Genomic DNA, 17,306 nt, shown 5'->3' with positions numbered 1-17,306 from the left:
CCCTCTTGAATTAATTAGAATAGGAAAGATCTCTACACATCAGATCAATACTAAGAAATGCAAATTGAAATATTCCACCTTAGCAGAAGTCAAGTTTCTTTCACTGTTTAGAAAACTCAGGATACTTTATTCTCATTTGTTTAGATCATGAGTGGGGAATCACCTTCAACAGCTCATGGGTCACTTCTGGGCAAACTCCCAGAGGCCACACGCCGGCACCACGCTAAACGGAGCCCAATTCTCAAGTGAGCAGCGTGATCAGGGTACATTGGGACTCTGCTTATGGCAATGTCCTTGCAAAAATACCCTAAAGGATCCTTATCACCGCTGGAAAAACCCTACCCCGTCCCTCGATCCCATGCTAATTTGAGTGAAAAGGGGAAAAAATCTGTTAACACCTTACAGGATTAGACATTAATGAGGTATGGGGTTAGGAACAGCTTCTTGGAACCTGCTCAAAAGGAACAGCCAACTTTCTCACTAACTGACTCTTAGTTAACAACTGCTGGGCTCAGGAACATATCCATCTTCCCTTTTACTGGTTTCACTTTACGAATGACAATCTGCTTTTAAATCAGACCTTTCTCAAAGATATAATGCTGGATAATTTAGAGGACAACTATCCATTAAATCTCTCTTTCTGTTTCTTTTTTTGTGGTCTTAGCTTGGAGACCAAAAGAGGGGTCAGCCCAAAACTAGGGAAGGCGAATTCTATTCACAGTGTATTAACCCATGAAAACAAACAGCTTGACCAGGAAAACCCCTGGCTTGTGAGAATGAAACAGTGATGTATTAGGCTGTATTTCTTCAAAACCAGTTTGCTGGTATCTCACATCTGGAGGATTCAGTCAATTTAAACTACTGAGTGCTGTACATTTTCTTTTTGGGGTGGGTTGGGGCAGGGAAAGAACAGAATGAGCTAGGCCTCAAATACCTATCACCACATAAAGAATGTGCAAGCAGGGCTGAGGAGAGGCCTATACAGTAACCTTGATATTGGTTGGCAGTAAGAAACCATTTCTGGCAGGAAACAGTTCTGCCAAGTGTAAGCGAGCTAAAAATATGGGTAGATTGATGCCCTCTCTCACATGCACACTTTCTCTCACACAGAAACAGGCATTCACACACATTGATACTGGCTTGGTTTGGACAACCTTTCCTGGCCTCCTAAATTGTGGCTTATGGAACTGGGCATGGGCTTCAGGATAGGGATGGAAGGCTTTGCCAATTTTAGATCTCCCAGTTTCTCTTCTTTCCAATCATAAATTCGGTCCTCCATATTTTTGTGGCAATTTAAAAAATGTATCAGCCATTTAGTGTGAATTTCTTCTAATAAACACATTTTTATATGCAGTTTTGACTAATGTGCATATTTTTGCAACCAATTTCCCCCGATGTAATGCATTTCCCCCCGTATTTTCAACAATACATTCAATTATTCAATTATATTGTTTCATATGCCCAGCTTCCTCTAATATTGCACAGATTTCTTTATATGAAGCTGCAATAGGCATGCATCTACAATTTTTGGGAACGTATTATTTTATTTTTAAGATTTGTGCCTGAACTCTCCAAGTTTTCAGAGTGGCTTGCAAAAAAAAATGTTAAAAAAACCCAAAACCCAAATCATACAAATTATATGAATCCAAATTTTCTACCAAATGCATGCAATGCTGTCATGTGGGATGACTTCTTGGTGCATTTCTAATCAAATTGCATTTCTAGATTTCAAGTTAGCCTGCTTTGTACCAAATTCTTCCTTTGGTAGCCCTTCTGTCCCAGCAAGCCTGCTGAGTTTAAATCCGTTTAAGATTCCTTTCTCCAAGCTATGCCCTTAAAAGAAAGAATGCGACTTGTCCTTTTTTACTAACCAGAAAAATATTATGACGGTAAGCTGTTATGCAATTTTTATAAAACAGATAAAATAAACACTTTAGAATAGAGGCAGTGAGGTGTAAATTAAAGCTTTTTACTATGCATGGTCTTAATCCTTCCATGCAAAACCGCTAGCAAGCTTTACCTGGAAAAAAAGCCACATGTTGAAAGATGCTGAAAGGATGGTATGACACTCTTACATTTTAGTCAGGTGAAGAATGATGGTTGAATGCTTGAAAAACAAGGTCATCGTGTCCTCAGAGGCCAAATATTGTTGTTGAGTTTTGCATTCGTATCGATTGATGAGGTGAATTTGACTTATCAAACAGCACATTGCTTATTTTGTTCAGGTGCTTTCAAGTTCAGGTATGGATAAAATGTCAGGTTAGCGTGTCTTGCAAATGAATTGAAGACTAATGAAACTGGTTTTCAGGAGCAAGATTATCTAGGGAGACTGGAGTATCCAGTTCATTTGCCCATGTTTGCCTCTCCCCCCACTCACACTGGAAAAAGAAAAAGTATTGAAATAATCCCTTATCTTATTCAATTCCTCTAAAAACCACACAAGATATAACATAGTCACTAATTTTAAGAACAGATGGCACTGTACATGTGTGAAACATTGGTGTTCTTATTTAATAAAGAGGATCTACACTGGCTCCCAAGCCTATGTCCAAGTGTTGGTGCTGACCTTTAAAGCCCTAAATGGCCTCAGTCCTGTATACGTGGAATGAGCATCTTCACCCCCATCGTTCAGCCTGGACACTGAGGTCCAGCTCCAAGGGTCTTCTAGTGGTTCCCTCACTGAGAGAAGTGAAGTTACAGGGAATGAGGCAGAGGGCCTTCTCAGTATTCGTGACCACCCTCCCATCAGATGACAAACTGGTAAACAACCATATGACTTTTAGAAGACACCTGAAGTTTTTCATGCTTGATATTTTATGATGTTTTTATATTTTGTTGGCAGCTGCCCAGAGTGGGTGGGGCAACTCGGTCAGATGGGTGGCAAACAAACAACCAACAACAACAACAACAACAACAATAAACAGAGGAGGGGTGCCAAAATGAAACCCATCTGAATCTAGGAATTATTTATTAATCATTTAGGAGTTAGGCCCTACATCGCAACTGCATTGGTGCAGATTCAAGAGAATTAATGCTGTGTGATGCAACTTGAGGGGGTTTCACTGAAGCTGGCCACAAGCTCAATTTAGACACTTGGTACATACTCAGCTGAAAAGTTACTGTGCTACTGAAAAACTTTCATGAGCAGGTTGGTTGCTCTTCCCAGTATTTTCAAACCATGTCAGAGCACTCAGATGGACCCTTCTCAGTTCACAGTGTTGGTGCTAGGCGGATCTACCCAATCCACATTTTTCCAGATTTCATTTTACCACATGACTCTGCTTTTCTTAAGTCCAGTTTAGCACTTGTAAGTGATGGGACTTCCAAGGAACTTCTTTAGAAAAAAATTTACGGTTAGGTAATTGTGATGAGATAATCGGGACTGCTTTTTTTCTCTGAAATGCAGAAATGATCCAGGATTTTGGCAAGGTGACCCAAATTTCATAACTGACAGAAATAAAACAAGAAGATTGCTCATCATTGGTCATCTTGCCAGACCTGAAGAGGACTTCATGAGCAGCATATATCTAAAACATCACACAAATATTATAACCTACTGCATACACATTGCTCATGTTATTTAAGAAATATCAAATGGAATTCTACCTAGGGGTAACCTTAAGGGTGGGTTGATAGGAATTAACCAATGCTACCTTCTCAAACAACTCTTCCATGAAATACTGGACCCACTACAAAAGTGTGGCTTACAGTCCACCATAAGGGTCACATGGTAGAAGGTATCAGAAGTTGCTGACAAGCCCATCAGAACTGATAGGGTTACACTCCCCCTGTGTCTAGTTCCTGCTTCAGATTATATATCAAGGTCCCCAAGAGAGCAACATCTCTGTGTGACAGCGCCAGCCAGCAAACCAATCCTTTCCCCCATGTTTGAAAATTCCAAGCACACAAGGTTAAGGTGGGTCAAGTTCCACAAATTAAAAATTCCCAGCGTTTGGTAGGTATCTGTTGGTATTCTGTGAATATCCCAGAGGAAAACAGGATTAACTTCTCTTTTTTAAAGGATAGATTTCTCAGCTGTGTTCTCAAGGGTGTACTTGAAGGGGAGAAGTAAGTAGCTTTCAGCTGTACAACATCCCTCCATTCTCAACAAGTTTCCATTGCAGAAGGATAGACTTTAGGAGGACTCTGTAATGGGAAGTCTTTCCACGGGCAAATTAATACAGATTACAGTACTGTTATATAACAACAGGCGTTTGTATTATTTATGGAATTTATGTATGTTTGAAATGATGTATCAAGTATGTTTCCCTAATTAGCTTTCTTTCTTATCATTTAAGATAGGGGGCGTCTCTGGCTTTTACTGGGTGCTGGGTTTACAGAACCCTCACCATTCTCCCAATCTAAATGCCCCTTACCAGTTGCTAATATTACCATTTTGGGGAAATGCATGTAGCTGTAGTTTTTCTTCCTGTGCAGCTAAAAGCAGCAGTATGAGTGGAGGGAAGGACACTGACTGGAAAAAAATATCATGGATGGAAAGCATTAAAGACCCTTCCACCACTGCTGCTTCTCTGATCAAAATTGGGGCCTTCAGCCACTAGTTTAATACTCTTCTCAAAACCGGGAAGATCTGGAGATCTTCGCAGAGAATAGAGGGACAAAAGCATTTTACATCCTCGTTGAAACAAGGTCACCATCCCAATGCTTGTAGACTTCAAATGTGGTAAGAGAAACGTTGAGCAATGGCTCAAAAACAGCTACTGATGCCCACCAATTGTAGTCTAGAAACAGAGTAGAGGACAACATCACATGGAAACAAATGTTCTGAAAGAAGTCTCTCTTCTTGCAGCCAGTCCCACCTATGGTCTTCCTTAGTGACTAGTTAACTAGAAGGTTACTTTGCAGGTAGGTGCTGGGAGCCCAATGCTACTACTGCTGCTGCTGCTACTACTACTACTACTACTACTACTACTACTACTACTATTACTATTACTACTACTACTACTATTACTACTACTAATTACCTACCTGGGAGCCCAATACTACTACTACTTATTACCTACCCTCCAGCCTAAGTTCCAGTGGTGGATGGCAACAATTTAAAAGCCAACATTAAAAACCATTTTAAAACTTGCAATTAAAAAATGGTGGTGGGGGGGTTATTGCTTTTGGTTTGTACTCTGTATTTTTTGACTGTACTTATATGCTGTGAACTACCTTAGATTTTCAGATCTACAAATGATGGTGATGATATATGCAATCACAAAATATAGGATGGGTTCTGAAAATATAGAGCTCAGGAGTCAAAGGACATTGCTCTCTCCATACTCCATTTTTGTTCTGGACTGGCAGCTCAGGCTAAATGGTACCTCTCAGGAGGTTAGATTTGAGAGTGTCAATTGATGACTTCTGAACGGTAAGATTAAGACTTTTCTGAAGATCTTGATGTTGATCTTATCTGCACAGATTTTTAAATAATTCCTGTATTGCGCTTTTGATCTTGACAGTGAGTGGTTTTTTGTTTTTGTTTTTTTTAAAAAAACTAGTTCTGCTACAAATGCTAACAGTTATTGCACATTATATGTATTGTTATATGTATGATATTATAAGTATATATACATTCCTTGATCTCGTATATGCGTATATATTTTTAATGGTTCCATTAAAAATATGAACAATTCTCACATATGATATGCATTATTATGCATACAATATTGCATTCATATATACTCCAGGATTCCTAAAGCAAGCAGCACATAAACAGATGCGTGAAGTAATACATTAAACTGCATAAAAATAATACTAACACTTACAAAATGCAGAAACAGAGTACCACATTGGGCTTGGTTCTTTAACATGCATAATACATATGGTTTTTCCAAATTTTATTTGCACATTTTTTTGTAAGTCAGGCCTTACAAAAATGCACCTAATAATGTGTAAGTGCTCAATTCAAGAGGCAAAGCTCAGGTGGGTTGGAACTGCCAAATTCTGTCTAGAAATCAGTTCAAAACTGAAATTGCCTTCATTCCTAGCTCCCAAGCTGCCAAGGAGAGCTCAGGTGTCCATAGCCAATTGTTTAGATTATGTTTAGAATACTCCTCAGTTATGTATTTACCTGATATCAAAGGCCTTGAAAGGGCAATTTTATGGTCTACTGACTAAACAGCAGCTAGTGAAAATTCTACAGTTTAATGGATGAATACAGTGGTGCCCCGCAAGACAAATGCCTCGCAGGACGAAAAACCCGCTAGACGAAAGGGTTTTCTGTTTTTGAGTTGCTTTGCAAGACGATTTTCCCTATGGGCTTGCTTCGCAAGACGGAAACGTCTTGCGAGTCTTGCGATTTTTTTCGCCCCCCCTTTTCTAAGCTGCTAAGCCGCTAATAGCCTTTTAGCCGCTAAGCCGCTAATAGCCGCTAAGCCGCTAATAGCGCTAAGCCGCTAATAGCGCTAAGCCGCTAATAGGGTTGCTTCACCAGACGAAAAAACCGCTAGACAAAGAGACTCGCGGAACGGATTCTTTTCGTCTTGCGAGGCACCACTGTAATGACTTTTAAAACAATTCCAAACACATGCTGAACAAACAGAATTGGAACAGCTCAGGGGTTTAGGCAGCAGAAGACTACTTCACGCTAAAAGGACTGTTTCAGTATGTAGTTACCTAAAGCAATCTGCTATAATGGCCTCTTAATCCTCATTATGCCCAAATCTCTACCATGATCTTTCATTCACACAACACCATGTCCTGCAACTGAGCCTTAAACAAGATGGATCTTGCTCGAATGTAAGGAAAGGCTGAGGGACTCTAAGCAGCTGTAATGTGGAGCCAAGAAGTCTGCAAGTGGATATTTCAATTTGCTTGCTTGGTGGGATGGGCAGGGTCTGTGGCTTCATGAGGAACTTGGGATTGAGGCTGAGTACACACTGAGGATGGAAGCATCTTCCATTTTCGTTCTCACAGGTACTCATTTTTCCAATCTTAATTTCAGCAAACTATTTCCCCCAATACAAAGCATATTTGTATGTTATTTTCACTAATATAATAACACCTTCCCCTAACACAGGCATAGGCAAACTCTGACCTCCAGATGTTTTGGGACTACAAGTCCCACCATCCTAGTTTACAGGACCAGTGGTCAGGGATGATGGGAGTTGTAGTCCCAAAATATCTGGAGGGCTGAGTTTGCCTATGTCTGCCCTAATATATGTATTTTTTAAAGAGGGACACTTTGTCAACAGCTGAGAAATTAGCTACTTTTGTCTCCCCCTCTCCTTAAACATTTCTAACCCCGCTGGTCAGTAGTCAAACTCATACCTAAGAACTTATTTCTGTGTTTCCTTATTTCCTCTTCCCTCCCAATCTACTCTCCTTTTGTGCTGTGTCTTTTAGATGGCAAGCCTCAGGGCAGGCTCTGCCCCTTGTTTGCACAGATCTGCAAACTACTCTGGGAGCTTCTCCTTTTTTTTTGGCTCAAGAGCAGGATATAATTTCCGTAACTCTATATGTTTCAACCCAGCAAGATAGTACAAGCTTGTGTGGTCCCCCTCACCTTGCCCTTTTTAGTAAAGTAGAACTAAAGAATCTAAAATAATGGACAATTTAAACAGAAGATAAATGCTGTTTCCATACTTCCTCTCTGCGGCTTTAGTTTGCTGTTGTTATCTGACAGAAAGCCTTGGTCCCCTTCCTACAAACTCTGCAGGAAAACGGCTGCCCCCTCAGGAATGTACACTTGGCATGCTTTTCGGCCGGTTTCTGACTGTCTCTCTCTTTCTCATGATAACAAAAGGCCTACCCCACTATCCCACTGCTAAGGTCAAGGCTCTGCTTACGTTGTATAGGTGACCATTCATGATTTGAAATGCTTCACGTTCTTCCAGTGAAATTATTTTCACCTTTCCAATAAGCCTTTAGCTCAGTAGGAGCTAGGTTCTGTGAGCTGGGAAAACTCTAGTTCAAATGCCATCTAGGCTAGTTCAGATGTAGTGCCCAAACCATGGTTTAGTCAACATGTCTGAATTCCCCATCCTTTATGTTTTCAGCATTGATCGTGGTTACAGTGCAGGGGTGGGGAGCCTTTTATCATGATCTGCCTCACAGGCCAAATTTCACAGACGGGGGTGCGGTTTCCACACACCTGTCAATCGCCAGACATCACAAATGATGCCAAATGATTTGGTGCTCTGGAGTTTGTTGGAGCAGGGCTTCCACTGTGGCTGCCCCTCTTCTGTGGAACAGCGTTCCTGTCAAAATACGACAGGTGCCCATTATCTGTATTTTCCAGAAAACAATTGAAGACACTTTTGTTCCAACATGCATTTTCCAGCTGAAAGAAAAGGTATTTGCCTTAAAGATGTTGATTTTTAAAACTATATTTAGTAATTTCTTCTGTTCAGTTTTAAAAGCCATTTTAGTTGTTTTGTGATATGTATGCAAATCTTCAGTTGTAGAAGCTGTACATCTAAACAGTACAGTGGTACCTCAGGTTAAGTACTTAATTCGTTGCGGAGGTCCGTTCTTAACCTGAAACTGTACTTAACCTGAGGTACCACTTTAGCTAATGGGGCCTCCTGCTGGCACCGCGCCGCCGGAGCACGATTTCTGTTCTCATCCTGAAGCAAAGTTCTTAACCTGAAGCACTATTTCTGGGTTAGCAGAGTCTGTAACCTGAAGCGTATGTAACCTGAAGCGTATGTAACCTGAGGTACCACTGTATCTGAATGATTTTTTAAAAGAGGGGATATTGCCTAGCACTCCTTCTAACGTTGGAATAGGTTGTGCAGGAGACGCATATGTAAAAGGAGATTCCTAAATGATGAAGCAAATGATGATTAGTGTTAGCACTGGTGCAAGTGTAATGCTGCACGGTGATTAACGTTGAAAAGGAATTTGCAACGAGAGGAGGAGGAGGAGGAGGGAGAGAATAGAGCGTGAGAGCCTGCAAGGCACTCCCAATTTTTCTAACGTGGTTTAGAAACTGGGAAACGTTCTGCCTGCCTTAGACCTCGATCATGCTATGCCAGATACCAATATAGAGCCTTCAGCTCATGCCTTCTGCAGCCGGGCAGAGACTTAGGGAGCTAACAAAAAAACAAAACAAAAGGAGAGCTCCACAGGCAGCGCGAGAAAGCAATGGGTGGTACACTGCGACAGGATGGGCTTTGATATAACAATGTATCTTTTTATGAAAATATTTATGTGAACTGAGAATGTGACTTTTGTTTTCATCGTGGGGATCAGATAAGGCCACTCTCGCATTTGATTTTGTGTTTTAACTAAGAAGAATGCAAGACCTGAGACGGTGCCAGCCAAAAGGTGACATGAACTCAGGAGTGGAGCCCTTTTGTCAGGGCCACAAATGAACCGACCCTTTGAACTGTGGGTAAAATGAGGATAAAACTGGACACCCAAGGTCAACAGCACCACAGTCGCACAGAAAAGACCGGTGTGGCTTGTGGCTAGGGATGGGCAGATCTGTCAGTTCCTTCGTTACTTCATATGTCCAGTTCTTCAAATTTGGATACGCACGAAAATTCGCCAGCATTTTAGTGTGAATTTCTTGTATACATTTGTATGCATTTTCCCTTAATATATATGCAATTCCCTCTGCAGGAATGCATTTCTGTATGCAATTTTCACAAATGCATGCATTTTCATGGAAACTTTCCTCCAGCATATGCATTACTTAGCTGGAGAACACCATTATTATTATTATTATTATTATTATTATTATTGATTGGCCAGGAGGAGGCTGGAATCCTAAATGGAGGACTGATTTGGGATAGGGATGTGTGCTTAACCCCTTATTTTCCTGCTCAAAATTCCCCCTCTCCAACAGCTTTTCTCCATTCAGGAGAAAAGCTATAAGGACTCTAATAGGTGCTTTTCATTAGAAAAGAGTAAGCTGGTGGAATGTTACAGATGACTGCAAGGAGCATGTCATTTGGGTTTGAAAACCCTCTCTCTTAGCCATGTGCAGTGCAGATTATTGCGTGCTTATGAACATGCACCCCGCACTACTGTTTCTGCTTCATGCATTCCGGCACTCGCCACTCTGCTCACGGGTGTATCTGCAGCAAACCCCTTTGCTATGTAAAGTGTGAATAGTGCTTTGTGGACTGAACCCTTCGAGTACTTCATGGAAGAAACATGAACCTGCGGCCAACTTCCCTCACTGCAGCCCATTCCATATACGCCTGCCAAGATTTATCTGAAGTTGTTAAAAGCTGCCAATTTTTGTATGTTGCTTTTCTTTTTTTAAGGGAAAAGAAGGAGAGGAAGGGTGAAACGACAAGATAAAGTCCTTAATAAACACAGAGATAGTAGGTAAAACTTTCTCAAGTGGCTCCCTGTTTCTAATAATAAATATTTATCCCCGGAAAGCATTCTTTGTGGCATAGCGAAAGATTAGCAACTCGGCCTTTGCTATTGTTCGGGTGGTGATCCGAGGCGGTAAGATGTGAAATTCAAGTTGCCTGCAAAAAGAGGTGCTTCCCGTTAGCGGCCAAGCCCTCGCCCTCCTAGTGAAGAGGAAAGGGCATCATGTACAAAGCCTCGCAAAAACGATTATCCCATATCTGTCAGGCTGGAGACAACTAGGACAAACAAACTCAGGAAGTGGCAGGGAGTTTAGAAACGAGAGGAAATCCATGGCAGAAGGGGGGAAACTGAAGAGATTGAGCTGATCCGAGAACCAAAGTCAACTCTGAGCCACAGCGTGCCAAGCTTTTAGAAGAAGCACTGCTTGTCTTATAATACAAAACTGGCACCCACAGCTGGCGATGGCTGCAGGGACGATTCAGATGTTAACATTCGGAATGATAAACAGCCTCCCCTCCCCCGCCCCTGCACCCCCCCAAAAGAGAAAGAAAAAAAGTTCTGTGTAAGCAAGCAGAAACAAAACAGCCAATCCGGTTGCTAAGAGACATTGGCCCTCAGCCAAAATCAAACCAAGAGCCTTAAGAATTCTTTATTCCAGACCCGCAAAGAAAGTACCTGTAGATGACGCCATGTTGGTGGAGAAACATGAGTGCCGATGTGACTTCTGCTGCATAGAAGCGGGAGCGGGGCTCGTCAAATTTGCGCGAGCGCTGGATCTGAAACATTAGGTCTCCTCCATTGACATATTCCATGACGAAAAAGAGGCGGTCCTGAAATTCACGAAAATAGTGCTATTTAGTCGATTGCTTCCAGCCGCACAAAGACGCAGCTGTACGTACGTGGCACATTAGGAAATTAGGATCTGCATCCAGAAACGAAAGAAAGGAAAACCTGCACGTTTTAAGCAAGTTGAATGTATGGGTTTAGTTAACGAGCAACAGCAAATCACAGGACCCAAAAAAGTACTTGGAAAAACGATGGGTATTACTTTAGAATTGCTGCATTTATTGTTCATTTTTGAAAGATCCAATTTACCAGCTGTACAATTTACCAAGAACTTTTGCTGAAGCCTCCCGTAATCATGTGGTATTTCCTTCCACCACGAAAGGTAATTCATGTGAAGACGGTTGCCATGAGCCATAGGGGAGTGTTCACAAGCCAAAACAAGCAGATTCCCCACCCTCCCACAATGGTGGAATGGGTCAGGGTTTCACACCCATAAAACCCAAGAACAGATAGAAAAGCCACTTTAAATTCTCATTTACAGAGAGCCTTTTAAGCAGACACAGCAAGGTTCTGTGGGATGGAGGGAGGAGTCTGGAACCAGGGAGTCTGAAAGTCAAAGGCAGGTTCTTTCCTCTCTGCACCACTATGGCAGCCCTCCAGTTTAGGCACATGCTAGTCTGTGCTGCTCTCAGGCACCACCAGAGGGGTGGTACTGCATATTATAAATAAGCAACAATCAGGTGACAAAAGGGGCAAACCAATAGGATTCCAACTGGTCCTTTAAAGCCTCAGACATTTGCCTGGTTCCTTACTCAACCATGAAGTTCATTGGGTGACCTTGGACATGAAAAAGCACTGACCAAAGAATATACTCATTTTAAAAACGACTCTATGCATTTCTATGCATTTGGAGTCTAAGAAGGGAACTCTTAGACTCAGGGGTCAGCGAACTTTTTCAGCAGGGGGCCGGTCCACCATCCCTCAGACCTTGTGGGGGGCCGGACTATATTTTGAGAAAATATATGAACGAATTCCTATGCCCCACAAATAGCCCAGAGATGCATTTTAAATAAAAGGACACATTCTACTCATGTAAAAACACCAGGCAGGCCCCACAAATAACCCAGAGGTGCATTTTAAATAAAAGGACACATTTTACTCATGTAAAAACACGCTGATTCCTGGACTGTCAGTGGGCTGGATTTAGAAGACGATTGGGCTGGATCTGGGCCCCAGGCCTTCGTTTGCCTACCCGTGTCTCAGAGGTAGTTGTGAAAGAACCCTTAAAGTCCGAGGATTAAAAGCAGGAATGATCGCTAGTTGCAGGGCTGAAGTCCAAGGGTGCAGCCCAGAGCCCTGAGCATGCAGGGGCTTCCCACCCTCGCTCAGGGGAGGAGGGAATTGCTCTGTGCATTCCTGGGCATTTTCCTTGGACTACAGAATTAGAGCCACAAGGTTATGGCCTAAGAGTGCTCAGCGGAAGTAAACAGGACTTCCCTTGTGGGCGGGAGAGTTCCGGACAGCAAGCACATCAGAGCCCCCCCCCCAACTGGATCAGGGCCAGTGTCAAGATATCTGGGAAGAATGGTGAGGAGGAGGTTGGGATGAATATAGCCAGCCAGCAGATAAGTGGAGCCTAAGTCATGGAAGCATATAGGCCAGGGGTCAGCAAACTTTTTCAGCAGGGTCCACTGTCCCTCAGACCTTGTGGGGGACCGGATTATATTTTGGAAAATTTTTTAAAAATGAACAAATTCCTATGCCCCACAAATAACCCAGAGATGCGTTTTAAATAAAAGCACACAGTCTTCTCATGTAAAAACACCAGGCAGGCCCCACAAATCACCTAGAGATGCATTTTAAACAAAAGGACACATTCTACTCATGTAAAAACACGCTGATTCCCGGACCGAGTAGATTTAGAAGGTGGTTGGGCCGGATCCGGCCCCTGGGCCTTAGTTTGCCTACCCATGATATAGGCCATGGTTGATAATGAGACAATTTTATAATGGACTAGCAAGGCCTACTGCCAGAGATTTGGATAACTATTTAAAACCAGCATGAAAAAAAAATCAGGCTTTCTGGGCAGCAGACACACTTTTCCTCTTCTGCCTATTTTCTACACATTTGCTCTTGCCTCTGTACCTCTCAGCATCCCAACCTTCGTCTTCCCCTTGCGCCCATGAGTTGGCTGTCTTCTTACACCTATGGCTGCTCTTTTCCTAGTCCTCTTGACTCCCATCAGTAGGATATCAGCAGCTCAGCCAAAGGCAGCCCTAGAATCTACACCTCTTTGATGTCAGGGCAGTTCAGCCAATCACTATCACTACAGACCACGCCTGTACCACTTGTGATCCAGCAAGCTGAATGCAACTCCTCAGAGGCTCAATATTAACCCTTCAGCTTCTACTGTCTGCCTGGCACTGCCGAAAAACTCAGGATGGTTGTGCCTCTGGGCCAGAAAACAAGGCTGAGAGGCTCACAGTAAAGGCCTGATTTGGCTTGGTAGCAACAACAACAGACAAGTTTTCCAGGCCATTTCCAGCCCCCACTTTTTTGTCTCCTTGACTTTAAAATAGCCGGTTGTAATGTGACAGTAAAAAAAACACAACCAAAAACCAAAAACAGAAGGAAAACAGTTTTAAATAAAATTAATTACTTATCAGGGTGCATTGGCTTTGCAGAGAACATTTTCTTGTTCTCATTTCAGACTTGCCAAAAGGGGGATTAATCTGCAATTATTTTGTTTGTGAACTTTCCTCTTATTGTGGGTTATGCAATTCAGGAGTTCCCAGGGCTGCTTTACGGTACGGTGTTAAAAAATGACCACAATTTTGAACTTAAATGATACTTGGACGTATGTTATGGGGAGGTCTTCATCAATACAGTACACAAATGAAATATGTCACATCATTTTCCACCAAAAAAAGTACATTTATATTTTTTTCAGGCATTTATAAAATATTTTGAGTGCTGGTGTAATTTTTCCTGAAATCCTCATCCTCTTATCGAGCTCTGTGTAAAATTTCAAAGAGATCTGATCATTGGTTATGGAGAAAAAGAATAAAATGTACATGTGCCGAGGGTCTCAAGACGGACAGGCGACGCAGATTTCCTGAAATTTTGAAGTACTATACAATTAAAACCATTTGAGATAGAGGGGAAAAAGAGGTAACGGGCCTCCCCTTGGAAACAAAGCCTTTCTCTCTCTCTCTCTCTCTCTCTCTCTATATATATATATATAAAATATCCCTCAACAGTTCTTAAAATCATAACATTGCAGAGTTGGAAGGGACCAGAAGGGTCATCTAGTCCAACAGCCCTGAAATGCAGGAACCTTTTACCCAACTTGGGGCTCAAACCCACGACCCTGAGATTAAGAGTCTCCTGCTATCCTCTGAATGAGCTATTGCAGATGGGGAGTTAAAAGGTCTCTATCAGGCTCTATGGGGAAGCTCCTTTGTGGATGCATTGCCCTTTCTTGAAAGCCTGAGTGGTTGCGGCCTCCTTATAGATCTGCTAGGGATTGAGGAGAAATTTACTCAGTCTGCGTCTTAAAGTGAAGTGGCCGAATTCTCTAGTCTTGCAATGATACATGAATTAGAATGAAGCTGTCAATTGAATTACACACTTCTCTGAATTCACCAGACAGTTTCATCTGGGAGGGTGTGTGTGTGTGTGTGTGTGTGTGTGTGTGTGTGGAGTACACAAAATGCACATTTTATGGGAAATTACGTTAAAATTGCATATTAAGGAAAATGTATTAAAAGCATACAATGCACTGAAAACTGTACAGTGGTACCTCTGGTTACAGATGCTTCAAGTTACAGATGCCTCAGGTTACAGACTCCGCTAACCCATAAATAGTACCTCGGGTTAAAAACTTTGCTTCAGGATGAGAACAGAAATGGTGCGGGGCAGCGGGAGGCCCCATTAGCTAAAGTGGTGCTTCAGGTTAAGAACAGTTTCAGGTTAAGAACGGACCTCCAGAACAAATTAAGTTCTTAACCTGAGGTACCACTGTACTTTAAGGGGAGAATGCATACAAAATGCATACTTTAGGGGAAAGTGTGTGTCATTTAAAAGTGATTCCCTCCTTATTTATTTTTTTAACCCACAAGAAATGGGATTGCAAAACTGACAAGGAATGGAAATGGGCTGATTGCCCTTAGCATGACCACCTCCTCACCCATGAGAAAAGTGTGGAGCACATTATCATTGCTTCCAGGACTCCCTAAATGTAAACCACCAAGAATGGAGATGGGCACTCCTAAGGAGAATTTATGAGTGATGACCAACCGCTTCCTGCAAGGAGGAATAAATTTCCGTGCCAGTTGGTTTTGCTTTCCCCCAAGACTGTCCACTAACCCTTCTCTGTTTACACACGCAGAGATACCATCAACAGGGGAATGAAACTTCACATAAATACCAGACAAAAAGGTAATGTCTTTAATGCATTGTTTTCAGCCTGAGAAACGTTCACTGTCCGTCTGCATAAAGAATATCCTTCCCTTCCCACCTCCCCCTAAATTCTAACAGAACCTAAGCTGCCCTTCCCTTTGTTTATTTGTTTTTCCACTTTTTAATTTAATAACGCTGTATTAGATTACGGTTGTGACGAAAAGCACACTTAGTAGCGAGGAAGAGGGCATGTGCAGGGATAGCTAGAAACCCAAGCGAGACTCTCAAGTACGTTTCTGAGAGCTGGGCGGCCTGTCAGCCATGTGAAGACAGCTTGATTAGCTGAAACACCACGGAGCAGGAATAAATCACGCAATGTGTTTCCCACTTTCAAATCTGAGACGTGTGTCCGTGCTGTGCGTCAGGCAAGCAACATTGTCACCGCCGGCCCCTGACGCGAAGAACTACCCTGGCCCACAGTTCAAAACCCCCGAACCAGGAAAGGCATCATACGCACACCCCTCCATAACTAGAATTCACAAGCAGATAAGACTTATCAGCATTCCCCAAGTGGCATTTTTCCCTTGTTTAATGTTTCTCATATAAATGGGTGTGAAGAAATCCTTCCCGATGCCAACAAGTCCTTAAAACTTGAGTTCACTGTGTCAATAGATCTCCAACCCTCCTCCCTCCTGGAAACCATTCCGGTAAGTTGCAGTATTTCTTCAAAGGCTAAAACATAGCACAATTGTTTAGGAAAATAGAAGCATTTCTGAACTCTGGAGAATGAAAGACCCGGGCAGCTGAAGCCTTTACACTGCCTACTGAACACCATCCCAGGTGAAGGCTGGGCTGAATATCCTGCCCCACTTTTCTGGGACCATTCATCCCTTGAGAAAAAGGGGGGCATTATCAGCATCTAAAGTTGTGGCGGCTGGATATTTCTCTTTCAATTTCTTTGTAAAGCCTTTCTTCAAAGTGGGACTTAACTTCAAGTGGGATGGACCTCTGGAGAGTGTACTCTTAAGAACTTCAGAGAGCATAGCCTTATCTTTAAAGGTGAGGTGGCCGAGGGTTTTCTTTACTTTCTTTTCTTACAACAAAAAATTGCACTGCAACTTCCTTGTGCAGTACCTTGGCTGCTGTTAGTCGCTGGTGGCATTCCTGGGAGAGAATGGCCCTATGGGACTGATCCTACGTCACGATGCAGAGCATTTCAAAGGGGCGTTCACAGGGACGAAAGATAACTGCCATGGTTCTCCCTCTCTTTTTATCCTTGCAACAAGCCTAGGACCCTCATACCTACGGGACCACCTCTTCCGGTATTCCCCAGGGAGGATCTTAAGGTCCATAAATAGCAACACCCTAGAGGTCCCAGGCCCTAAGGAAGTCAGATTATTCTCAACCAGAGCCAGGGCCTTTTCAACACTGGCTCCGGCCTGGTGGAACGCTCTGTCTCATGAGACCAGGGCCCTGCAGGATCTGATTTCTTTCCGCAGCGCCTGTAAGACACAGTTGGTCCGCCTGGCCTTTGGATTGGAATCAACTTGATCCCCTCCCCCTCTTTCCTTTTTCCTTCTGTGATGGAACTCCTATTTGGGGACTTCCCTGCCTTTTTTCTGGCCCACGTAGGACCAGCCTGGATAGTTGGCCTTGGTGAAGATTTGATGTTTTCATCCCCAAAAAAGTTTTTGATTTGAGTTTCTACTGAAAAGAGGCTGCATTTTAATGTACTTTAATCTTGTTTTTAAGTTGTATTTTAATCAATTGTTTTTATACCTGCTGTTAGCCGCCCTGAGCCCTGTCTTGGCTGGGGAGGGCAGGGTATAAATAAT

At 42.6% G+C, this 17,306-nt stretch overlaps 1 protein-coding gene across 2 annotated transcripts in view; it reads right to left on the bottom strand.

Moving 5' to 3' along the window:
- PRKCE (protein kinase C epsilon) overlaps nt 1-17,306 on the bottom strand; it is a 325,248-nt gene that overhangs the window by 24,058 nt on the left and 283,884 nt on the right. For both annotated transcript variants that reach the window (XM_053383375.1, XM_053383374.1), the window contains exon 11: nt 10,960-11,114. In XM_053383375.1, the coding sequence (XP_053239350.1) occupies nt 10,960-11,114 (155 nt within the window). The remainder of the gene's footprint in view (nt 1-10,959; nt 11,115-17,306) is intronic.

Source organism: Podarcis raffonei, chromosome 3 (assembly GCF_027172205.1).
Source record: "Podarcis raffonei isolate rPodRaf1 chromosome 3, rPodRaf1.pri, whole genome shotgun sequence".
Lineage (NCBI taxonomy): Eukaryota > Metazoa > Chordata > Lepidosauria > Squamata > Lacertidae > Podarcis > Podarcis raffonei.
Note: the sequence above shows the minus strand (reverse complement) of the source record. Positions and strands in the feature narration are given on the sequence as shown.